A 26,550-nucleotide genomic window follows, 5' to 3' on the forward strand; every position below is an offset into this window, starting at 1 on the left:
TTATGCATCCTTATTTACAAATCTATTATTATTATTATTAACCCTGCATTAGAATTATATAAAAGCCCCTTAGAGCAAATCTGGTCTGTGAGAATATCTAACGAAGTGAGCATAAAAGGCATTTAGTTCGTCTGGTAGGCTCGGTCAGCTAGCGTCTGGGTTTCCCTTTGTAGTCCGTAAAACTTTTCAAGCCCTGCCACATCTGACGAGCGTCAGAGCTGGTGTAATAGGATTCAGTCTTAATCCTGTATTTACGCTTTGCTTGTTTGATGGTTCATCTGCGGGCATAGCGGGATTTTTTTATAAGCGTCCGGATTAGTGTCCTGCTCCTTGAAAGCGGCAGATCTAGCCTTTAGCTCGATGCGGATGTTGCCTCTAATCCATGGCTTCTGGTTGGGATATGTATGTACGTTCACTGTGGGGAAGATGTCGTCAATGCACTTATTGATGAAGCCGATGACTGAGGTGGTATACTCCTCAATGCTATTGGATGAATCCCGGAATATATTCCAGTCTGTGCTAGCAAAACAGTCCTGTAGTGTAGCATCCACGTCATTTGACCACTTCCGTATTGAGCGAGTCACTGGTACTTCCTGCTTTAGTTTTTGCTTGTATGGAGGAATCAAGAGAATCGATTTATGGTCAGATTTGCCAAATGGAATGTGGGGGAGCTTTGTATGCATCTCTGTGTGAGGAGATATTTTCCCTCTGGTTGCACGTGTGAAATGCTGGTAGAAATGAAGTAAAATGGATTTAAGTTTGCCTGCATTAAAGTCCCCGGCCACTAGGAGCGCCGCTTCTGGGTGAGCATTTTCCTGTTTGCTTATGGCCTTATAGAGATGGTTGAGTGCGGTCTTAGTGCCAGCATCGGTCTGTGGTGGTAAATAGATGGCTAAGAATAATATAGATGAGAACTCTGTTGGTAGATAGTGTGGTCTACAGCTTATCGTAAGGTACTCTACCTCAGGCGAGCAATACCTCAAACTTCTTTCATATTCGACATCGCGCACCAGCTGTTATTGACAAAAGACACACACACTCACCCCTCGTCTTACCAGACGTAGCTTCTCTGTTCTGCCGGTGCATGGAAAATCCCACCAGCTCTATATTATCCGTGTCGTCGTTCAGCCACAACTCGGTGAAAGATATTACATTTTTTTGTCCCCTTGGTAGGAAAGTCTTGATCGTAGGTCATCGATTTTATTTTCCAATGATTGCGCGTTGGCCAATAGAACGGATGGCAGTGGGAGTTTACTCTCTCGCCTATGAATTCTTAGAAGGCAACCCAACCTCTGCCCCCTTCTTCTCTGTGTTATCTTCACGCAAATGACGAGGATTTGGGCCTGTTTCCGGGGAAAGCAGTAAGTCGGACTCGTTAAAGAAAAATGAATTACACCCAACGTCATCTAATTCAGCAGCATTTCGCGCTGCTCTGAGACAAGCATGGGGATTGGTCTTGATAAACCGATGAGATTTTTATTTTCACTTTATCTCCGTTTCGGTATTGGTTAGCCTACAATTAGGCTGTGGAAATGTTAGAGTTATTTTGCTCCTAGTAGCCTACTCTCGACCAGTCACATTGTACAGCGCCATATTTTCCTAACGGAAACCCTGAGTTTTCTTTTTCTTGGAATAGAAATACCATAATATTAATCAAATTAATTAAGCTACATTTCTTAAAATAAATCCCATATACTATGTTCTTACAAAAAAGGTTTTAAATTCTCTTGTACAGACAATATTACAAACTGTCAAATGCTTCTCAAAGATGCCCTCTGGTGGTCAAACTAGCACTAACTAGCATTAATGGCAACAATGGCTGACACTTACATAACGCGCCATAGAATTCTGTTGCTGTCACGTATACTCCCTCTCCGGCCTCTAGGTCATCAGGCTGATGATTATCCCGCACACCTGTCACCATCGTCAAGCACACCAGTGCCTCATGACACTCACCTGGACTCCATCACCTCCTTGATTATCTTCCCTATAGCTGTCACTCCCCTTGGTTCTTTCCTCAGGTGTTATTGACTCTGTTTCATGTCGGTGCGTCGTTTGTGTTTCGTGTTTAATGTTTTGTTTATTTATTAAAACACTCACTCTCTGTACTTGCTTCCCGACTCTCAGTGCACTCGTTACAGTGGCAGCCCGCATGGTGTGCTGCAGTATGATGCAACTTTTAAAGGAAGAACCACTAAGTAAATTAGATTTCTGTATTTCATTTTCAATCAATTTTGGCAGAAATTTCTAAAAACATGTTTTCACTTTGTCATTATGGATTATTGTGTGTAGATGGGTGAGAAAAAAATCTATTTAATCCATTTTGAATTCAGGCTGAAACGCAACAAAATGTGAATTAAGTCAATAGGTAGGAGTACTTTATGAAGGCGCACTGTATATGTCCCTTATCTAAAATACAATAAAATGTAAATGAAATGGAATAATATAATGTCAATTAAATGGAATAATAGAAAAGTAAAAACCACAAACACGAATGCTTTTATTGAATGTAAAGGTGCATTTTGAGCCTGTCTGTTCCCTACCCCCAGGCTCGGACGTGAAAGAGGCCCAGGTGATCTGCGTCTCCACGGGCACCAAGTGCATCAACGGCGAGTACATGAGCGACCGCGGCCTGGCGCTCAACGACTGCCACGCAGAGATTATCGCCCGCCGCTCGCTCATCCGGTACCTCTACGCCCAGCTGGAGCACTTCCTAAGGTGAGAAGTCAAGGGGTGGAGGCAATGGCAGAGGCCATTGAAAATACAAACCAATGACTCTCATTTTGATTGGAGTTTGTTGGTGGTAGCTAACCTTTCGTGTGTCATGAAGTCACAGTCCTTGATTTGTATTTAGATGTAAAATCAAGTCCACTGTTGCATAACTTTTTCTATACGCTGCAATTGTTGCAAGTTGTTTCTTCAATTGCAACATGGCATTCCTTTTTTGCTCTTGCTTCAGCTGATTCTTTTAGTCATTTTAGTTTTCTGTGAAATGTGGTCCCTCTGCCCACACTTTACACCGTCCCCCTTTTGTCACCCTCTGTTAATTAGCAGCAACAAGGAGGAACAGCTGAAGTCTATATTCATGCGCTGTGACAAGCGTGGCTACCGGCTAAAGGATAACGTCCTGTTCCACCTCTACATCAGCACCTCGCCCTGCGGAGACGCACGCATCTTCTCACCGCACGAGGCCGGCATGGAAGGTATGAGGCACCACTCCTTACCGTATGACAGTAAGAGATGTGACCAAACCTCTTGCTGACCCTTCTGTGCCACCATGTACCGTGATGGCGTGATACCTGTCTTTTTCATCAGATGCGTATGTCTGGCTATCCACCGCCTGCTTAATGCTTCTAGATGTGAATCGGGCTGTGAATGCGTTCTACCCTTATTTATATGAAGCCTAGTTATTGGTTACTAGTCAGACTGTTAATGTGTGATGCACCGTCAAATAAACCTAGAAGAGCATTTCCGATCATAAACGTATTGTTTTTAACTTAATGCAAGTGAAAAAGAGCACCACCAATTGGTGTTAGACTCTGAAAGAGGTGCCTGTTTGCTTTGAAAAAATATATACATTTGTGATTTGTTTTTCTGAACCGATTGCCCGCAAATCGTCAAATGTCAGATTTGGCCATTGACAAGCACCTAAATTGGAACGCAGGGGGGCCGTACAGTAATATGCTATACATGACGTCAGACCTCCAAGTTCTCCGCTTCACAGCGCTGATTGGGTTTTGACTGACAGTCGTTCCAAACTACAGGACTGCGCGCGACAAGAAGATGCCCCTATCCGTCCCGTTAAATGGGCTACTATTCAGCATTTGTTGTTGTCTGTGAGGGGAAAGCTGCAAATCGAGAGGAGTGGAAAGATGAGATGTTCTGAATGATGAGATGTTAAGGATTATAATAAATACTGCTTTGATGTCATACAAGCAAACCACACAGTCGTGAGTCCAAATGTGCACTACACATTTCCATATTTAAAACATTTTGTCATTTACAGTATCAACATTTATGAGCACTATGTTTGATCCAGAGTTACAATGCGTTATAGGGTTGGGCGGTATCCAGATTTTCATTTCATCATACCATCCTTCTCTCACCTCGGGATTTACGCTATTACCGGCTTAGTACACAAGGTGGCGCCCCCCCTAAAATAAAAACCCATTGAGCGTCTATGGGTAAAAGTGAATTTCCATGGAAGGTGCTAGCTAAATATGCTAATGAGCGCAAATGAAAATAAACAAATTGCAAAGACAGTCAATCCAGCTCATAAAGTTATACATGTGTAGGTAGGAGTTACCGAATGTCATATTTGGTGAGTCTGGACATTAACAACTGAATGTGAACGAGAGACATTGCGCAAATGAACAAAGTTTTTACACATGCTTGTCTGTAGAAAGAACAGTACTTGCTCTCCAACAGCATGACTACAAGCTGTGTCTTTCTGGAGTCGCTAGGGCAACGGGCCTGCCGGGGAAGAGGGGGGGAGAGCAGACAGGCAGAGAACGGAGAGGAGGAAAAAACACAAGGAAACCAAGATCGCAGTGGCAGCTGTACAAATAACTCATCCAAAGGGATTTGACTAAATCAAATCAAATGTATTTATATAGCCCTTCTTACATCAGCTGATATCTCAAAGTGCTGTACAGAAACCCAGCCTAAAACCCCAAACAGAAAGCAATGCAGGTGTAGAAGCACGGTGGCTAGGAAAAACTCCCTAGAAAGGCCAAAACCTAGGAAGAAACCTAGAGAGGAACCAGGCTATGAGGGGTGGCCAGTCCTCTTCTGGCTGTGCCGGGTGGAGATTATAACAGAACATGGCCATGATGTTCAAATGTTCATAAATTAATTGCATGGTCAAATAATACTAATCACAGTAGTTGTCGAGGGTGCAGCAAGTCAGCACCTCAGGAGTAAATGTCAGTTGGCTTTTCATAGCCGATCATTCAGAGTATCTCTACCGCTCCTGCTGTCTCTAGAGAGTTGAAAACAGGTCTGGGTTCCATAGCCGCAGGCAGAACAGTTGAAACTGGAGCAGCAGCACGGCCAGGTGGACTGGGGACAGCAAGGAGTCATCATGCCAGGTAGTCCTGAGGCATGGTCCTAGGGCTCAGGCCCTGAGAGAGAGAGAGAGAGAGAGAGAGAGAGAGAGAGAGAGAGAGAGAGAGAGAGAGAGAGAGAGAGAGAGAGAGAGAGAGAGAGAATTTACAATGATTCTATTCTTGCTCTGCGGTGCCCCTCATTACAGATCCATGCAGACCCCAGTGATTTAGCAGCCCAATCAGCATCCATTACATGGATGCCCTCCGAGGAGAAAGTTCCTGCCCAATCACTTCCTATCATGCGTACGGTTCCAACCATGAAATATCATATCTGAACCATGATCAGAGAATGAAGTGGGTCTGGGACCATGGAGACAGGGCTCAGTATTGGAAACACCTGTTTTCCAACCGACTACAGCAATGAGTGGATGAACCGGAGAGGAGAGCAGCAATGATTTCATAATTTGGCAAAACTCCATATATCTGGACATTATTTCCAATAATTATTCACGTTATTTGTCTGATATCCCCCTACATCTTTTCAGCAGCATTTAAAATCAACTTCTCCTCACTGCAAAATTACCTCAGCTTTATAGAGAAAATGCACGCACGTGGTAGGAAGAACACAGAGTAGAAATCTACAAAGCATATGATACAATACACAGCAGAGTCTGCTATAGCTCTGTACTACCGTATCAAAACATTGCCTTCTAGCGCCAGATTCAGAACGGCTTGAATAACAACCTAAAACAACCTTAAATTCACACAGGACACTGGATAAGACAGGAGAAGTACTCCAGAGATAACAGACTGACCCTAGCCCCCCGACACAAACTACTGCAGCATAAATACTGGAGGCTGAGACACTGTGGCCCCATCCGACGATACCCCCGGACAGGGCCAAACAGGCAGGATATAACCCCACCCACTTTGCCAAAGCACAGGCCCCACACCACTAGAGGGATATCTTCAACCACCAACTTACCATCCTGAGACAAGGCCGAGGATAGCCCACAAAGATCTCCGCCACGGCACAACCCAAGGGGGGGCGCCAACCCAGACAGGAAGATCACGTCAGTGACTCAACCCACTCAAGTGACACACCCCTCTAGAGGCAGAGAATCCCAGTAGACAGAGGGGAACCGGCCAGGCAGAGACGGTAAGGGCGGTTAGTTGCTCCAGAGCCTTTCCGTTCACCTTCACACTCCTGGGCCAGACTACACTCAATCATATGACCTACTGAAGAGATGAGTCTTCAGTAAAGACTTAAAGGTTGAGACTGAGTCTGCGTCTCTAACATGGGTAGGCAGACCATTCCATAAAAATGGAGCTCTATAGGAGAAAGCCCTGCCTCCAGCTGTTTGCTTAGAAATTCTAGGGACAATTAGGAGGCCTGCGTCTTGTGACCGTAGCTTACGTGTAGGTATGTACGGCAGGACCAAATCGGAAAGATAGGTAGATAAGAAGATAGACTACTCAAACACGGCAGGAAGCTAACACAATATGATGCCTCGTCACCTTATTAATTAATCCACGTACTTAGATAGCAAGTTAATTTAGGGGTCGTGTTAACGCAGAATTGTGCATTTTGCACGCGGGGGGAAAAAGAACGCGTAAGAAATATCGAGGCGCGTTTTATAAATGCTGATCTAAAATGCTTCTTATTGTAACTTCTGCTAGGCATAAGACTAATTTTGTGCCTCAGTTGCACTTCTAAACTCGGATGAGAATTTACAAACAGGTAGCTACTTTTCTCCGGTACGTTTCTCAGTGTAGCCAGCCTATTTTTCTTCATAAAGTGCAAGATTACATTTTAGCAAAATATTAGGAAATGTAGCTGGCTGCATTCTTTCTATGATAGGCCTAAACATTAGAAATATGATGGCCATGGATCGTATTTACAAGAAAGACCTTGCTTTTTCTTTGTAAGTGTGGCTGCCAGACAAATAGAGTTGCACTTCTGTGTTGCACAAATTAAGTTATTTTCTGCTGAATGTGTTGCGCTAATGTATTTTCTATGAAGGAAAATGTTTCATATATTGTGGTAAAACCGTGGGGTGTTGGGTTGAGCGCACAGGGATGGACACAGAGACAGGGTGGTTCAAGTCAGAAAACACGACTTTACGAAGCAAAAATGTATAAACGTAACAAAATAACTTGGATGGCTCGGTCCTTCTCATTAGTCTCCGAGAGCTTTGTTCCCCTCTGTCAGTGCACTCCTTGCCTCTCCCTTTTACTCTCCTGTGGTGTGCCACGGTGCTCCATTTGTGGTCTGCACAGCTGGTTGGCACTCTCCCCTAATTACCCCTAATTGGTGCCACCAGCTTCGGGGTGCCCAGCCCGGGTTCTCCCAGCAGAGGGAACCGTCGCCACACCGACCTCCCCTCTATCACCAACACCCGGGGTAGACCTCCTGGGATACCACAACATATACAGTACCAGTCAAAAGTTTGGACACACCTACTCATTCAAGGGTTTTTCTTCATTTTTACTATTTTCTACATTGTAGAATAATAGTGAAGACATCCAAAAATATGAAATAACACATGGAATCATGTAGTCACCGAAAGTGTATATATTTTATATTTGAGATTCTTTAAAGTAGCCACCCTTTGCCTTGATGGCAACTTTGCACACTCTTGGCATTCTCTCAACCAGCTTCATGAGGTAGTCACCTGGAATGCATTTCAATTAACAGGTATTCTTTGCTAAAAGTTGATTTATGGAATGTCTTTCCTCAAAGCGTTTGAACCAATCAGTTGTGTTGTGACAAGGTATGGGTGGTATACAGAAGATAGATATATTTGGTAAAAGACCAAGTCCATATTATGACAAGAACAGCTCAAATATGCAAAGAGAAATGACAGTCCATCATTACTTTAAAACATGAAGGTCAGTCAATCCGGAAAATGTCAAGAACTTTTAAAGTTTCTTCAAGTGCACTCGATAAAACCAAGTGCTATGATGGAACTGGCTCTCATGAGGACCACCACAGGAAAGGAAGACCCAGAGTTACAGTTGAAGTCGGAAGTTTACATACACCTTAGCCAAATACATATAAACTCAGTTTTTCACAATTCCTGACATTTAATCCTAATAAAAATTCCCTGTTTTAGGTCAGTTAGGATCACCACTTTATTTTAAGAATGTGAAATGTCAGAATAATAGCAGAGAGAATGATTTATTTCAGCTTTTATTTCTTTCATCACATTCCCAGTGGGTCAGACGTTTACATACACTCAATTAGTATTTGGTAGCATTGCCTTTAAATTGTTTAACTTGGGTCAAACGTTTCGGGTAGCCTTCCACAAGCTTCCCACAATAAGTTGGGTGAATTTTGGCCCATTCCTTCTGACAAAGCTGGTGTAACAGAGTCAGGTTTGTAGGCCTCCTTGCTTGCACACGCTTTTTCAGTTCTGCCCACAAATGTTCTATGGGATTGAGGTCAGGGCTTTGTGATGTCCACTCCAATACCTTGACTTTGTTGTCCTTAAGCCATTTTGCCACAACTTTGGAAGTATGCTTGGGGTCATTATCCATTTGGAAGAACCATTTGCGACCAAGCTTTAACTTCCTGACTGAGGTCTTGAGATGTTGCTTCAATGTATCCACATAATTTTCCTTCCCTCATGATGACATCTATTTTGTGAAGCGCACCAGTCCCTCCTGCAGCAAAGCACCCCAACAACATGATGCTGCCACCCCCGTGCTTCACGTTTAGGATGGTGTTCTTCGGCTTGCAAGCATCCCCCTTTTTCCTCCAAACATAACGATGGTCATCATGGCCAAACAGTTCTATTTTTGTTTCATCAGACCAGAGGATATTTCTCCAAAAAGTACGATCTTCGTCCCCATATGCAGTTGCAAACCGTAGTCTGTTTTTTTATGGCGGTTTTGGAGCAGTGGCTTCTCCCTTGCTGAGTGGCCTTTCAGGTTATGTAGATACAGGACTTGTTTTACTTTGGATGTAGATACTTTTGTACCTGTTTCCTCCAGCATCTTCACAAGGTCCTTTGCTGTTGTCCTGGGATTGATTTGCACTTTTCGCACCAAAGTACGTTAATCTCTAGGAGACAGAACACGTAGTGCACCTGCAGTACGGCGGCTGCTTGGTCCCATGGTGTTTATACTTGCGTACTATTGTTTGTATATATGAACGTGGTACCTTCATGCGTTTGGAAATTGCTCCCAAGGTCTTGGCTGATTTCTTTTGATTTTTCCATTTTCCCACTGAGTTTGAAGGTAGGCCTTGAAATACATCCACAGGTACACCTCCAATTGACTCAAATGATGTCAATTAGCCTATCAGAAGCTTCTAAAGCCATGACATAATTTTGGGGAATTTTCCAAGCTGTTTAAAGGCACAGTCAATTTAGTGTAAACTTCTGACCCACTGGAATTGTGATACAGTGCATTATAAGTTAAACAATTGTTGGAAAAATGACTTGTCTCATGGACAATGTAGATGTCCTAACTGACTTGCCAAAACTATAGTTTGTTAACAAGAAATTTGTGGAGTGGTTGAAAACAAGTTTTAATGACTCCAACCTAAGTGTATGTAAACTTCCGACTGCAACTGTACCTCTGCTGCAGAGGATAAGTTTATTAGAGTTACCAGACTCAGCCATTACTGCCAAAATATATGCTTCAGAGTTCAAGTAACAGACACATCTCAACATCAACTGTTCAGAGGAGACTGCATGAATCAGGCCTTCATGGTTGAATTGCTTCAGATAAATCACTACTAAAGGACACCAATAAGAAGAGACTTGCTTGGGCCAAGAAACACGAGCAATGGACATTAGACCTGTGGAAAGATGTCTTTTGGTCTGTTGAGTCCAATTTTTTGATTTTTGGTTCCAACTGCCGTGTCTTTGTGAGACGTAGAGTAGGTGAACAGATGATCTACGCATGTGTGGTTCCCACCATGAAGCATGGAGGAAGAGGTGTGATGGTATGAGGGTGCTTTGCTGGTGACACTGTCAATGATTTATTTAGAATTCAAGGCATACTTCTACCACAACGCTCTGCAGTGATATGCCATCCCATCTGGTTTGCGCTTAGTGGGACTATCATTTGTCTTTCAACAGGACATTGACCCAAAACACACTTCCAGGCTGTGTAAGGGCCATTTGACCAAGAAGGAGAGTGATGGAGTGCTGCACCAGATGACCTGGCCTCCACAGTCAACCAACCTCAACCCAATGTATATGGTTTGGGTGTAGTTGGACCGCAGAGTGAAGAAAAAGCAGCTAAAAAGTGCATATGTGGGAACTACTTCAAGACTGTTGGAAAAACATTCCAGGTGATGCTGGTTGAGAGAATGCAAGGCGTGACTCCTTTGAAGTCTAAAATATATTTTGATTTGTTTAACACTTTTTTGGTTACTATATGATTCCATATGTATTATTTAATAGTTTTGATGTCTTCACTATTATTCTACAATGTAGAAAATAGTAAAAATAAAGAAAAAAGCCTTGAATGAGTAGGTGTGTCCAAACTTTTGACTAGTACTGTACATATAGGGCTGTCCCCTTTGGTGACATCACATGTTTAGTGACCTTTGACAGCCACAGTCAATCAACCCCAGCTTCGGGTCAATCTCCATTCCCTCACTTAGCTGGCTGACACCTTTTTAAATTGAATTTTACACTTATTGAGAATCTCCCTCTCGCACTCTCTCGTTCCTTTCTCTCGTTCCTTTCTATCGTTTATTTTTCTCGCTCTCTCCTTTCTCTCGCTATTATCTCTCTCTCTACTTCTACCCCTTTCTCTGATTACTCACCCTCTTTATATGTCACATATACATAATTTTGTCATTGTTTCCCTGCATACAGAGAAACACAAAAAGGAAATACCCTTGTACAATTAGTCAGTGAATTGATTAGGCCTGTTGGACTTTTGAATTAGATTCCAACATTTAGAAATGCTGTGATTAATACAATGAAGTTGTATTTAAAGTTGTCTTTCGTATCCTTTTCACTGTTGAGGTGATTTGGTGTCATGCCCTAGAGGACCACAATAGAAACAAGTCTCTTGAATTTTTTGTGTAAGTATCCTCGACAGTTGTATCTGTTGCCTGGTGTAACATGTATTTTAAATGATCAAATCTACTGTGTAAATGTACAGGTGGCCAGGATTGCTTAGATATTGGTGGTACAGACCCTTAATGGCTTATTGACTGCACCAATACAATTTAGATTTTGAGTGACAAATTCGGATACATTAATAAATCAGATACATTAATTAATGGTCTGAAAGAAGCTTATTTGTATTTTAGTATGGATCCCCATTAGCTTCTACCAAGAAAGCAGCTACTCTTCCTTGGGTCCAGCAAAATGAAGGCAGTTATACATTTGAAAAACATTCATAACATATTTCACAATATATTAAGGGTGTGCCCTCAGGCCTCTACTCTACTACCACATATCTATAACACAGAATCCATGTGTACATGCGTGTATAGTGCGTATGTTATCATATGTTTGTATGCATGTGTCTGTTTGTGTTGCTTCACAGTCCCCGCTGTTCCATAAGATTGATTTTTATCAGTTTTCTTTATCTAATTTTACTGCTGGCATGAGTTACTTGATGTGGAATAGAGTTCCATGTAGTCATGGCTCTATGTAGCACTGTGCACCTCCCATAGTCTGTTCGGGACTTGGGGACTGTGAAGAGACCTCTGGTGGCATGTCTTGTGGGGTATGCATGGGTGTCTGAGTTGTGTGCCTGTAGTTCAAACAGACAGCTCGGTACCTTCAACATGTCAATACCACTCACAAAAACAAGTAGTTATGAAGTCAATCTCTCTTCCACTTTGAGCCAGGAGAGACTGGTATTGTTAGCTTTCTGTGTACATCCAAGGGCCAGCCATGCTTCTTTGTTCTGAGCCAATTGCAATTTTCCTAAGTGCCTCTTTGTGGCACCTGACCATACGACTGAACAGTATTCCAGGTGCAACAAAACTAGGGCCTGTAGGACCTGCCTCGTTGATAGTGCTGTTAAGAATGCAGAGCAGTGCTTTATTATGGACAGACTTCTCCCCATCCTAGTTATTGTATCAATATGTTTTGACCATGACAGTTGGTCAACTTGCTCAATTTCCACATTATTCATTACAATATTTAGTTGAGGTTTAGGGTTTAGTGATAAAAATACAATGCTTTGAGTTTTTGAAATATTTCGGACTAACTCTTTAACCCTTTCACACGTACCATCACACGGGTGTGATCGTTCTACAGTGGTCCCTGAAGCGTACGATCACACCCGTGTGATTAGAACACTCATTTAGAACGCTCGTTTAGAACGGCCAGTTTCGAATGACGCAACAATCAGCGTTTGAGCTGGCCACACTTTTTTCAGAAACTATTTACACAAACACAGTCCTTACAAAGTTATGTCCAGAATGTGAGCAGTTTATTTTGGGATGCAATGTTCAGATATTCACAGAAGTATATATAGCATAACACAATCATCCTAACCGGAAAAATGTAGGCTACATTTGTCCAAGCGCTAACTGAGGAAAGATTGACCCAACACAAGCAGTAATATTTTCTAACTCTCGGCTGACATAAACTACAATATGAATTAGCTAATAGCAATTATTATGTATAATTAATCACATCACGGGTGAGCTCACCATTGATCGAAATAATTAGGTAAAACACTTTTGAAATCGAAAGTAATCCGACGATTAGTTTCAGCCCGCAGCCATGCATTTGTTCCTCACAGAAACCGAAGATAATAAGAGAAGACAAGATGAGTTTGGTCTGTTTATAGTATGCATGTTGAAGGGGTGTGTCAATCACTGTCGTTCACATCCCACCCTTCATTTCCGTAAGTCCTCAAAAAATGAGTGAACTCTTACTCACCTCCTTTTGTTATAACATCTTTGGTCAAACAGACGATTACGTGAAACCCAGAATGCATTGTATGTCAACAAACATGGCTACACAGCTGGAATTAGCTTAGCTCATCATAATCAGTACAACCTTCAAAAAAGCATTTTACACACATAATATGTGCCCATTACAATCTGTGCAAGAATCGGAATGCATGATTTGTCACATAGAATTGAAAACATGTGAATAAAACAGTAAATACACAAATAATTGCCACACAAAACATTTTCTGATAGTGATTTATTGAGACAAGTGGCGCGTGCCGGCAGTCAACCACGTACCCTCTCACTCTAAACCATTCAGTGTTGTTGTTTATGTATGTAGATAGTGAGCTAAGCTGTAGCATTAGCAATAACTTTCAAAAGGAGACAACTCACAAATGTGGAAATTCTGGAGATTTTGAGTCTGAGTATGAAAGTCAGGAATCAGATTCTGACAGTGAGGAGCTGCCCCCCCAAACTTGTAGCCATTGAGAACCCTGAATCTGAGTACCCCTTGTCCACTGACAAAGTCCCAGTTCCATTAGAAGATGCTGGTGGTGATGGTGGCAGACTGACAGTGGATGAAGTACAGGAGTTCTGTGGTAGCTAGAAGGCTGCCAGCCATTTCACCCCTCCTGGCCCTGCTGATTGTGTTGATGAGTTCCAGTCTGGAGTGCAACGCCCCTTGCCATTTCCATCTGAGGCAGAGTGCTTCAAGTTGTTTCTGACAGAGGAGCTGGTGGGAGACATAGTAGAGACCAATCGCTATGCCTTGGAGCTACAGGGTAAGAGAGAGCCAGTGTAACGGATGTGAAATGGCTAGCTAGTTAGCGGGTACGCGCTAATAGCGTTTCAATCAGTTACGTCACTTGCTCTGAAACCTTGAAGTAGTGGTTCCCATTGCTCAGCAAGGGCCGCGGCTTTTGTGGAGCGATGGGTAACGATGCTTCGTGGGTGACTGTTGTTGATGTGTGCAGAGGGTCCCTGGTTCGCACCCGGGTATGGGCGAGGGGACGGACGTAAAGTTATACTGTTACACCAGGAGTGGGGGGACAACCACAATTAGTGAAATGTATACATTCCTGGTGACAGTAAAGAAGAACTCCCTAAGAGAATACTGGAGCAGAGATCCTATGTTTGCAACTCCCTTCTTTGCCACCCTCTTTTCCCAAGCCTGCTTTCTAGTTCTGCTGCTATGACTGCATTTCATCATCAACGCTACTGCCATCCTAAATGACCTGTTATACAAAACAAGAGATGTCAACAGCTGGCAGTAAAGTGCCATGACAAACGAGACGTCCATGTCCTCTCCACTGTCCATACAGCAACCAGGTCGGCCACAGGGAAGGTGAACCACCTGACGGGAGAGAGAGAAACAAACCAGACAGAGAAACATCAAACCAGACTGCGTGCTTGACTATTACCTCAAAATGGGGGCAGTAGATAAGGCCGACATGATAAACAGCTTTGTGGAATGAACTCAGAAAACGACCAAGTGGTATAAGATATTTTTCCAGGGTAGCAACATGCCAATACTTCTGACGCATTTAGCATTGTTTTACAGAGCTAATAGAATAATGTAACTAGCTACATAAGCACGATTGAATATAACACCATAAAAGGTGAGTAACATGAGTAACGTTACCTAGCGTGTCCGCGGTTATAAGGAATATACACAAATATATTATGCTCTATACACACAGTGAGCTACAGTAGAAACGGTAAAACACGACACAGAAACTATTATAACGTAATTAGGCACTTACTTTGATAGAAACGCAGTCTGGATTTGAAGATGGGTGTCTGTAGTGACGCCTCTAGCACTGAGACGCTGTGCCACTTGGGAGTCAAAAGGCCAGGGTAGCTTCAACATACAACACATGCTAATACATCCGTGACGCAATTAGCATTGTTTTCCAGAGCTAATAAGACTGTAGCTAGATACCTAAGCATTGAGTATAACACCATACATGTTATGAAATGAGTAACGTTACATCGCGTGTCCGCGGTTATAAGGAATATACACAAAAACATGATGCTACAGTAGAAACGACATAACACGACATGCAGAAACTATTATAACGTAATAAGGCACTTTGATAGAAACGCACTCATTTCCAAAGTTATTATTGGTAACGAAAACAACTTTGATTGCGATGCAGGCGACAGGTGGAAAATATGAACACGTGTATGCAGGACGGCAGATGAGTAAATGTCTGCAGACTTGAACTGCACAAACAATTGAGAAGTGTTTGGGGAATTTTGTCCGGGTCAGAAATGTCAAAAGAATTAATTGGTCCGCAAAAGTAAAAATGACTACTTTTATGTGAATGAATGAGGCGGAACACACCTCATTTCAAACTGTTATTATAAAATAAAAAACTGTTTAGAAAATAATTTAAAATTGACAAATAAAACAGGCAAAGGCGTGCTTTGGTTTGAGGGCAGCGCAGATTAAATGTACTGTTACATAACAATCACATTCTGGAATTGGAGAGAACGTTCTAACATCACGTGCATAAAACAACTCACGCTGGGGCGACCGTTAGAGATATTTGGAACTCACGCATGAAAGGGTTAAGTGTTGCTGTCATTTCAGTCGCTGTGGTAACTGATGTGTATAGTGTTGAGTCATCCGCAGACATAGACATACTGGCTTTACTCAAAGCCAGAGGCATGTCGTTAGTAAAGATTTAAAAAAGAATAGGGGCATAGACAGCTGCCCTGGGGAATTCCTTGATTTTACCTGGATTTTGTTGGAGAGGCTTCCATTAAAGAACACCCTCTTGTGTTCTGTTAGAGTGGTAACTCTTTATCCACAATATAGCAGCGGGTGTAAAGCCATAACAAGTTTTTCCAGCAACAGACTATGATCGATAATGTCAAAAGCCGCACTGAAGTCTAACCAAACAGCCCCCACAATCTTTTTATCATTAATGTCTCTCTGCCAATCATCAGTCATTTGTGTAAGTGCTGTCCTTGTTGAATGTCCTTCCCTACAAGCGTGCTGAAAGTCTGTCAATTTGTTTACTGTAAATAGCTTTCTATATGGTCAAACACCATTTCTTCTAAAAGTATTCTAAGGGTTGTTTACAGGCTGATTGGTCGGCTATTTGGCCAGTTAAGGGGGCTTTACTATTGTTAGGTAGGGGAATAACATTTGCTTCCCTCCAGGGCTGAAGGCACGCTTTTTAGGAGGCTTAAATTTGAAGATTTGGCAATATTGTCCACTATTATCCTCAGTAATTTTCCATTCAAGATGTCAGACTCTTTTTTTCACCTCTTCCACACTTACTTTACGGAATTGAAAATTACAATGCTTGTCTTCCATAATTTGGTCAGATATGTAGTGTCAGCATTTGTTGCTGGCATGTCATGCCTGATTTCTGATCTTGCCAATGAAAAAAATCATGAATGTAGTTGGCAATATCAGTGGGTTTTGTGATGAATGAGCCATCTGATCCAGTGAATGATGGCGCGGCGTTTGCCTTTTTGTCCAAAATGTATTTGAAGGTGATCCCAAGCTTTTTATTTGATCATTCTTTGTTTCATAGTGTAGTTTCTTCTTTTTATTCAGTTTGGTCACATGATGTCTCAAGTTGCAGTACCTTTGCCAGTCGGTTGTACAGCCAGACCTATTTGCCGTCTCTTTTGCCTCATCCCTCTCAACCATACAATTTTTCAATTCCTCATCAATTCTCGGGGATTTAACAGTTTTTGCAGTCATTTTCTTAATGGGTGCATTGGGATGTGCAGCGTCTGGTTGCTCGCCATTACACACCACGGTCCAACAAATATTCTTCACATCAACATAGGAATCACTACAGAACTTTTATACACCTCTTATACACAATATTAGGCCCAGCCTTTGGTACTTTGGTTTTCCTAGATATGGCTACTATATTGTGATCACTACATCCGATGGATTTGGATTCTGCTTTCAAACAAATTTCTGCAACATTAGTAAAGATATGATCAATACATGTTGATCATTTCATTCCTGTACTGTTTGTAACTACCCTGGTAGGTTGATTGATAACCTTAACCAAGTTGCAGGCACTAGTTACAGTTTGAAGCTTTCTCTTGAGTGAGCAGCCTGATGAAAGCCAGTCAATATTTAAATCACCCAGAAAATATACCTCTATTGATATCACATACATTATCAAGCATTTCACACATGTTATCCAGATACTGACTGTTAGCACTTGGTCTATAGCAGCTTCCTACCAGAATGGGCTTTAGGTGAGGCAGATGAACCTGTAGCCATATTACTTCAACAGTATTTAACGAGATCCTCTCTAAGCTTTACAGGAATGTGGTTCTGAATATTAACAGCTACACCTCCACTTTTGGCATTTGTCTTTTCTGTAGATCGTATAACCATGTGTTGCTACCACTATCATCAAAGGTATTATCTAAGTGAGTTTCAGAGATTGTCAGAATATAAATGTCACCTGTTACTTGCTAATTATTGATTTCATGAACCTTGTCTCTTAAGCCACATATGTTAACGTAGGATATTTTTCTCTTTTCTGGGATGCTTGATTGCTTTACTGGGAAGCTTAGCAGAGGTAGACATGCTCGGGTTATTTTTATGAGTGTAGGATGAGCTGCACACAGTGGACTTCCTACTAGGGCACACCACCTCAGTGCTAAACAGTATCACTCTGGTTCATAGGCATATGATTACTGCATACAATAGCTGTAGGATCAGCAGAGGCATTCAGGGCAGTAAGAGGGATATAAATTAGGTTGCTAACATTGTGTCTTCCAACGCCCCTGGGATAATGTACATTTGCTGAAGCATTATGAAAACTCGGCGACACAATGATGAGGATTAAATGCGCTGGACTTGGGTCATTGATGATTAATTGTCTCAACGCAGCCTAATAATGCTGTAAAAGGATCCAGTAACCCAAATGATTTGGGTGGATTTCATCCTCCTTGTAAATACGAGCTTTGTTTCCAGAAGGTATCAAAATTGTCAATAAATGTTACACCCACCGAGCTGCAATAGTCTCGTAGCCAGTTATGGAGGGCTGAAAGTCTGCTGACCCGTTCAATGCCACGATTTAGGGAGGGCAGAGGGCCAGATGTTATGGGGCGTTTGTTGGTGTCAAGTAGAGACCCAATCAGTTCTTCAAATCCAACTTGAGCTGTTCTGAGCTGCCCTTCATAATGTCATTTGACCCCACATGAACCATAACAATACCAGCCCCCGGTGACTGACTCACAGCCCTCGGGAAGCAACCTGGTGATATCCTGAACTTTGACCCCAGGAAAACACAAATAATCCTCTTGGATGTTTTGATAGGAAGCATTTAAAGATGCGATAGTCTCATAGAATCCTTATTCAGTTCAAGCAGCTTGGTGATCATTTTCAGAAATGAAGGTATCCGTCGGACCTTTCCCCGCCGGCGACACCGAACATGTAGCGGATTATACATTTAATAGCATGCAAGTCCCCAGTAGATTCAAATCAGTTTTCACCCCTTGGATACTTAGATGGTCCCTCCGTGGCCTCGGACGCCCCCACCAGCCCCCCGCAACTGTGTTGTCTGTCTCTCGTTGAATGTGAGGAGCGAGAGAGAAGCGCAGGGAGGGCGGGTGATGTCTGGGTCGGTTGTCAGTGGTGGGTCGCCAGCTGTTCCTTGCTACACACCAGCCCGGCTGCGTGTTAGCGTTCTGTGTAGCCTCTCAGAGCTGTGTTGGGCGTGTCTCCAGTGTAGTTCTTGCATTCACGCAGAGTGAAGGATAAAACAGTTAGAATAATACTGTTAGAAAACCGGAGATTCTCTGCACAGCCGCAGGTGAAGGATTCATCCATCTGTCTTGTCCTTGTCCCCCCCTCCCACAGACCAAGGAGACCGACACCCCAACCGGAAGGCGCGAGGCCAGCTGAGGACCAAAATAGAGTCTGGGGAGGGGACCATCCCCGTGAGGACCAGCAACACCATCCAGACATGGGACGGGGTGCTGCAGGGAGAGAGGCTGCTCACCATGTCCTGCAGTGACAAGATCGCAAGGTAACCTGGCTGTTGTGGCCCCTTTTGCTATCTCTTTCACCACATATCCTCCCCCAAAGCCAACAAGATTGTGAGACACCATGTAGGATTGATAAGTGGTATGGTCCAGGTTGTTTCAATTTAGGAATTTAATTGGACATTAAACAGAGTGAATTTGACTCCAATTCTTGCCCATTACTTACTTAATCCTTAGTAAGCTGCTCCTAGTATCTGTGTAAATGTGTCCGTTACACCCATTTAGCAGACTCTGCGTTGCCTCTAATGCATAGGAATAGATTCATACATGATTAATAGAGGTTTGGTCTTGACTTGCAATTATTTGATGTGTTTTCAGCTAGTTATGTTTAGATTGGCCTATGATACAATGCAAACATTTCAGCCAATACATAAGAACAAAAATGATCTTGTTAATATGAATAATGGAGGATTGCAATGTTGTTAGCACTTAGTTGCTAGGCGTTTTCCTGTATATCCCACTTCAGTCAGGCCCAGTCTCATTTGATTCAGGCAATGTCAGGGACAGCTGAATCGATGGGTCCAACCCAGGTATTTTCGCAGACACCCTGCTCACTGTCCACAGTCAAGGCAATGCCAACAGGAGATTCACACTCCTAATGTTCTTGAGCATGCAATAATGGCCCGGATATTATACTATGTAACACAAAAATCGAAGTCAAAAGAAAACACGATGACAGTATACATATAGCATGTGCACTAACCTAGCTTATAGCCCGATTTAGAGCAAGGCATAGAAAGTGTCACCACTTTACAGAACAGACTAGTTCTCTACACAACACATACTCTCCCAACATGACCATGGCAACAAAAAGGTAAAAAATGCACTTCCTACCATCTCTTCCGGAAACAAATGATTAATGACTTGGCAGTGGCCATTTAGCTAAATGAACTAGCGTTGTTTCACCTAGCCCTCAGTGTTCTTTCCCTGCAGTTTGTGTTTGTTTTTTTATACACCATTCTCCTTTTGATTACATGGCCTGCCCCGCGGCACTAATGCACAATATGGAGGCCTAGTTCTTCCTGTTCCCGGCTAGTTAAAGGGCCTCATTAGAAGTGTTACTCTCCAGATTCATTTTTTTTATTTCAAAAAGCAACTGATTGTGAAGGCCTTCAAAGCCTCAATCACTTCAGTGTGCTAAGGGAGAGTGGTGATCAAGCCCAAGTGTGTGTGTGTGTGTGCGTGTGCGTGCATGCATGCATGCATGCGAGTGTGCAAGTTCATGCATGTGTATGGCCAAAGAGCAGAGCACTATTTTTGTCTGATTAGGTTCTTTGATTGTGCGGCCCAGAACCACCATGGCCACTGGCGCTAGCTGCTATTCATCAGGAGCTAAATCCCGTTCATCAAGTAAGGTGGGAGGAAGGACTGAACAACAGTAATGATACAGTCCAATGATCAACCCCCGTTGCATATGGAAGATGTCCCTGCTGAGGGCTAATGGGAAACCGAAGGTCTCCTAGCCTTGTCTGACTGCGACTCCAGTCTGTGTCTTAATTTCACACACTCTCACACACACTGCCTCGGGTCAGGAGGAGACCGGAGCAGCACTTATCAGAGCTGTTTGTCAGGGTCTCGTTTCTGACGTCTGGTCGTGGTATTTTTACTCCCGTCTGCCTGTGTGTCCTTTTTGAAGTCGTCTCTCTCCAAGGCAATTGGGCATAAACACGTTATAGAGTGTGGAAGGAAATTGATGGGAAAGACGGCACTGCTAATGTAACGACACCGAATGTAGAGTGAAATAAATAAAATTGGATATTTCGGAGTCCGTGCCCATTCCTAAGTTGTGTGCACGCATTTGCACGTGTGCACGCTTGTGTGTGTGTGTGTGTGTGTGCACTTGTATGCGTGCATGTTTGTGGACATGTGTATACTAAATGTGTGTGCTCCTCTGTTGCAGATGGAACGTGCTGGGCATCCAGGGCTCTCTGATGAGCTACTTCACGGAGCCCATCTACTTCTCCAGCATCATCCTGGGCAGCCTGTACCACGCCGACCACCTCTCCCGGGCTATGTACCAGCGCATCGCCGACATCGAGGACCTGCCCCAACAGTTCAGCCTCAACAGGCCTCTACTGAGCGGTCAGTACCCTTCACCTTTACACCTTGACTCTTTTGCACCCCTAATACTGTAGCGTCTCGACTCTCTTACACTCAGGACATTGTTAATAGGGGCACACAAAGGAATTAAAAAATGAAAACATTTTGCAACAGAAAACAACGTTTTGTCCAGGTAGTCGCTCCCTGTTTCAGTCTCCCCCCGTTTTCATCTCTTTGGAGTCTAATGAACACGACATGTGCGTGGACTCTCATGCCAAGGAACACACACACTACACTAACTCATGTGGCACCGCATGCAAACATATTCAAACACTCCAATACTTTCAACACTGTTTTTAGGTGGCTTGGAACAGACTAGTTGTCCTCTGTCTTTTTCCTCACACTTTCCCTGTGAAGCCTAATAAAACCGGACACTGTGACTCTGTGGGCTAACCCCACAGTAGGCACAAGGGTAAACACCAATCATGTATAAATGTCTATGGAAAATACCCAGCCGGAAAACAGAAAGGAAAATGCCGCACACTGCTGATGCTCCCAGGTGATATTTCTTTACGACGTTTCGACCCAGCAGGATCATGGGTAATCAGATATGATTAGAGGTTCCCAACCTTTTTTCCTCAGAGCTCCCATATTGAGAGAGCCTATATTAAATACCCCACCAGCTTGATTTTGTTCAAATTAAGGGAAATGGGAAATGTTCTGCTTTGAAGCTCATTTCCTGCTATTCTATTTAGTTTAACAAGACTCTTGACATATTTTAGGTAGACTAGTTAACCCTTTACACTCATGGGAATTGGCCTACATGGATAGGGCTAAATGGAAATGTTTCTTACAGAAGTAATATGAAAAGCATATGCATAATCATGGTAGCAATTGGAAGGGAACCGTTTGGAGACGATGGGGAAATTATTAGACCAAAGGTGAGAACAACAGTTTACCTGACAGAAGACTGAATCGAAATATCACTCTGTTAATTTTATGTGCATTTTACATTTACTGTACTTTTTGCCACATTTGTTGATAACGAAATCTGAAAATACTCTGGCTACATTCAGTAACATGATAAGAATATTCCTGGAAGATCTGCGGTAGTTGCAACATAAGACATTAAAATGACAGGGGTTTGAGTGAAGGACTGACTGGTGTCTCCAAATGGCCACACTCTTCTCCAAAGTGTGTGTAGTTCCTAAGTTATTTGAATGACTTCTTGACTCAAAGGAGCGTCTTCAACTATAAGGTGCTTGCTCTCGTTGAGGAAATGGAGCAAGTAGGTGTGTATTATAATTTTTTTTAACAAGACCCTGCATCCCCGCCATAACACACTTACTGTTGTTGTTTACCCAGTATAAAAAAACGGTCAATTAGAAATCGCAATCTGGGTCAGGTGGGCATCATTTGACAGCTTCATGCTGCCACATCATGCTGCCACCCCCGTGATTCACGTTTGGGATGGTGTTCTTCGGCTTGCAAGCCTCCCCCTTTCTCCTCCTGACATAACAATGGTCATTTTGGCCAAACAGTTCTATTTTTGTTTCATCAGACCGGAGGACATTTCTCCAAAAAGTACGATCTTTGTCACCATGTGCAGTTGCAAACCGTAGTCTGGCTTTTTTATGGGGATTTTGGAGCAGTGGCTTCTTCCTTGCTGAGCGGCCTTTCAGGTTATGTCGATATTTGACTCATTTTACTGTGATATAGATAGTTTTGTACCTGTTTCCTCCAACATCTTCACAAGGTCCTTTGCTGTTGTTCTGGGATTGATTTGCACTTTTTGCACAAAAGCACGTTCATCTCCAGGAGACAGAATGGGTCTCCTTCCTGAGGGGTACGACGGCTGTGTGGTCTCATGGTGTTTATACTTGCGTACTATTGTTTGTACAGATAAACGTGGTATCTTCAGGTGTTTGGAAATTACTCCCAAGGATGTCTTGGCTGATTTCTTTTGATTTTCCCATGATGTCAAGCAAATAGGCACTGAGGTGAAGGAAGGCCTTGAAATACATCCACAGGTATACCTCCAATTTACTCAAATTATGTCAATTAGCCTATCAAAAGCTTCTAAAGCCATGACGTCATTTTCTAGAATTTTCCAAGCTGTTTAAAGGCACAGTCAACTTAGTGTATGTAAACTTCTGACCAACTGGAATTGTGATACAGTGAACTATAAGTGAAGTAATCTGTCTGTAAACAATATTTGGAAAAATTACTTGTGTCATGCACAAAGTAGATGTCCTAACCGACTTGCCAAAACCATAGTTTATTTAACAAGAAATGTGTGGAGTGGTTGAAAAATGAGTTTTTATAACTCCAACCTAAGTGTATGTAAACTTCCGACTTCAACTGTAGTGTTTCAACTCACTCTACACAATCTGAATCGTTCAGTGGGGTCTTCCTCTTAACATATCATTAGCTAATATTGTATCCAAAAAGTCTGATTTCGTAACCCAATACCATGCATTCAGAAAGAATTCAGACCCCTTGACTTTTTCCACATTTTCTTAAGTAACAGCCTTATTCTAAAATGTATTAAATAATTTTTTCCCTCAATCTACACACATTACCCCATAATGACAAAGCAAAAACAGGTTTAGAAATTTCTGCAAATGTATTCAAAATAACATTTACATAAGTATTCAGATCCTTTACTCAGAACTTTGTTGAAATATATGCGGCAGCGATTACAGCCTTGAGACTACTTGAGTATGACGCTACAAGCATGGCACACTTGTATTTGGGGAGTTTCTCCCATTCTTCTCTGCAGATCCTCTCAAGCTCTGTCAGGTTGGATGGGGAGCATCACTGCACAGCTATTTTCAGTTCTCTCCAGAGATGTTCGATCGGGTTCAAGTCCGGGCTCTGGCTGGGCCACTCAAGGACATTCAGAGACTTGTCCCGTAGCCACTCCTGCGTTGTCTAGGCTGTGTGCTTAGGGTTGTTGTCTTGTTGGAAGGTGAACCTTTGCCCCAGTCTGAGGTCCTGAGCGCTATGGAGCAGGTTTTCATCAAGGATCTCTATGTACTTTGCTCCATTCATCTTTCCCTCAATCCTGACTAGTCTCCCAGTCCGTACCACCACCATGCTTCACCATAGGGATTGGTGCCAAGTTTCCTCCAGACGTGACGCTTGGCATTCAGAAATCTTGTTTCTCACAGTCAGAGTCCTTTAGGTGCCTTTTGGCAAACTCCAAGCGGCCTGTCATGTGCCTTTTACTGAGGGGTTTCTGTCTTGCCACTCTACCATAAAGGCCTGATTGGTGGAGTGCTGCAGAGATGGTTGTCCTTCTGGAAGTTTCTCCCATCTCCACAGAGGAACTCTGGAGCTCTGTTAGAGAGACCATCAGGTTCTTGGTCAGCTCCCTGACCAAGGCCCTTCTCCCCGATTTGGCCTGGCAGCCAGCTCTAGGAAAATAATTTGTGGTTCCAAACTTGTTCCATTTAAGAATGATGGAGGCCGGGCCTCCCGGGTGGCGCAGTGGTCTAGGGCACTGCATCGCAGTGCTAGCTGCGCCACCAGAGTCTCTGGGTTCGCGCCCAGGCTCTGTCGCAGCCGGCCGCGACCGGGAGGTCCATGGGGCGACGCACAATTGGCATAGCGTCGTCCGGGTTAGGGAGGGTTTGGCCGGTAGGGATAACCTTGTCTCATCGCGCTCCAGCGACTCCTATGGCTGGCCGGGCGCAGTGCGCGCTAACCAAGGGGCCAGGTACACGGTGTTTCCTCCGACACATTGGTGCGGCTGGCTTCCGGGTTGGAGGCGCGCTGTGTTAAGAAGCAGTGCGGCTTGGTTGGGTTGTGCTTCGGAGGACGCATGGCTTTCGACCTTCGTCTCTCCCGAGCCCGTACGGGAGTTGTAGCGATGAGACAAGATAGTAATTACTAGCGATTGGATACCACGAAAATTGGGGAGAAAATGGGAGAAAATGTTTTTTTAAATTTAAAAAAAAAAAGAATGATGGAGGCCACTGTGTTCTTGAGGAGCTTCAATGCTGCAGAATTTTTTTTGTACCCTTCCACAGATCTGTGCCTCGACACAATCCTGTCTAGGAGCTCTACCGATAATTCCTTCGCCATCACGTCTTGGTTTTTGCTCTGACATGCACTGTCAACTTTTGGACCATATATTCTACAGGTGTGTGCTTTTCCAAATCATGTCCAATCAATTCAATTTACCACAGATGGACTATGAAGCTGTAGAAACATCTCAAGGATGATCAATGGAAACAGGATGCACCTGAGCTCAATTTCGAGTCTCAAAGCAAAGGGTCTGAATACTTATGTAAATAAAGATTTTTTTTATTTTATCTTTTACAAATTTGCTTAAATTTCTAAACCTGTTTTCGCTTTGTCATCATGGGGTATTGTGTGTTGACTGAGGAGAAAAATATTTAATCCATTTTAGAATAATGCTGTAACGTAACAAAATGTGGAAAAAATGAAGGGGTCTGAATACTTTCCGAATGCACTGTAGAAGGGTCCCCTACCATAGTCTCATTGAAACACTTCACTTGTCATCTGTGGTGAAATTTGCTTACCTTTCCTGTGTGAATTTAATTAACTTGATTCCCTTTCTGCCAAGTCGGTGGAATCCATGCAACTGATTTGTTTTAAGGTCAAGTCTATTTAGATACTTTTTCTGTCATGATATTTCATTATATAGCCCTTCATAATGTTGTTTTGTGGCATTTGGAACCTGAGATACGTTGCAGTGTACTTGCATTCTATAGCATATGCAGATCAAAGAATGTGTTCCCCCTTCTCTCCTACTGCCCAAAAAAATCCCTACATCTATTGTCAGGGTAGGGGCTAAGGAAGGGTGAGGGTTACTGTTACGGAACCAACTAGACAACCAACTTTTAACACTGGACTCAATAAGTCTAGGGGTTCTAGGCTGTCTTAATTGTTCTGTAATCTGACTAGGTGTGTGTATAACTGTGAAAAGTAAGCATATGCGACCAGGTGTTGAATGTACATGTGCCTAGGGAGACGGCAACCTTACCTTAGGTCCAAGGCCAGGTCTGTCTTGACTCCTTTAGATCGGTGAGCCCAAGCGGATTGTTATGTTAAGATAGTGACGGAAACAAATATATACAAAAAAAGAAAATTACAAACAGGCATACCTAAATTGAAGACTCAAAATCAAAACAAAAGGCCACTAAACAAACCAGCAACCTCACGGCTTGCAAGGTGGGATACTGACTGACGGTCACCTTAATTGGCAGCACCTGTCCTTTATCAAGGCTTGGCTGGGATTGTGGAAGTGTAGTATGTTGCCTACTTATGCACCTAAGACCTATACTACCTACCCATTCCATAACATTACCTAGTAACAACATAGTGTCCTGGGTTGTGTTCAATAGGTACGGAACAGAAATAATAGGCACAAAACATTCATTTTATCTTATTGAAACATTTTGCAATGGTTTGCCCTAATTGACACAACCTTGATCTCCCTCCCAGGTTTGCGGTCCAAACACTTAAGACACACCCTCATCCACTTACCCTCGCCTTATGCCCTTGGGG

General features: G+C 43.0%; 1 protein-coding gene across 2 annotated transcripts in view; it reads left to right on the top strand.

Annotated features, from left to right (window-relative positions):
- Positions 1-26,550, top strand: part of LOC120057835 (double-stranded RNA-specific editase 1-like) — a 42,149-nt gene that overhangs the window by 12,129 nt on the left and 3,470 nt on the right. The window contains exons 4-7 of one of the 2 annotated variants that reach the window (XM_039006299.1): positions 2,550-2,718; positions 3,052-3,203; positions 18,788-18,956; positions 20,873-21,054. In XM_039006299.1, the coding sequence (XP_038862227.1) occupies positions 2,550-2,718; positions 3,052-3,203; positions 18,788-18,956; positions 20,873-21,054 (672 nt within the window). The remainder of the gene's footprint in view (positions 1-2,549; positions 2,719-3,051; positions 3,204-18,787; positions 18,957-20,872; positions 21,055-26,550) is intronic. The other variant, XM_039006298.1, reaches the window with a different exon arrangement.

Source organism: Salvelinus namaycush, chromosome 13 (assembly GCF_016432855.1).
Source record: "Salvelinus namaycush isolate Seneca chromosome 13, SaNama_1.0, whole genome shotgun sequence".
NCBI classification, from domain to species: domain Eukaryota; kingdom Metazoa; phylum Chordata; class Actinopteri; order Salmoniformes; family Salmonidae; genus Salvelinus; species Salvelinus namaycush.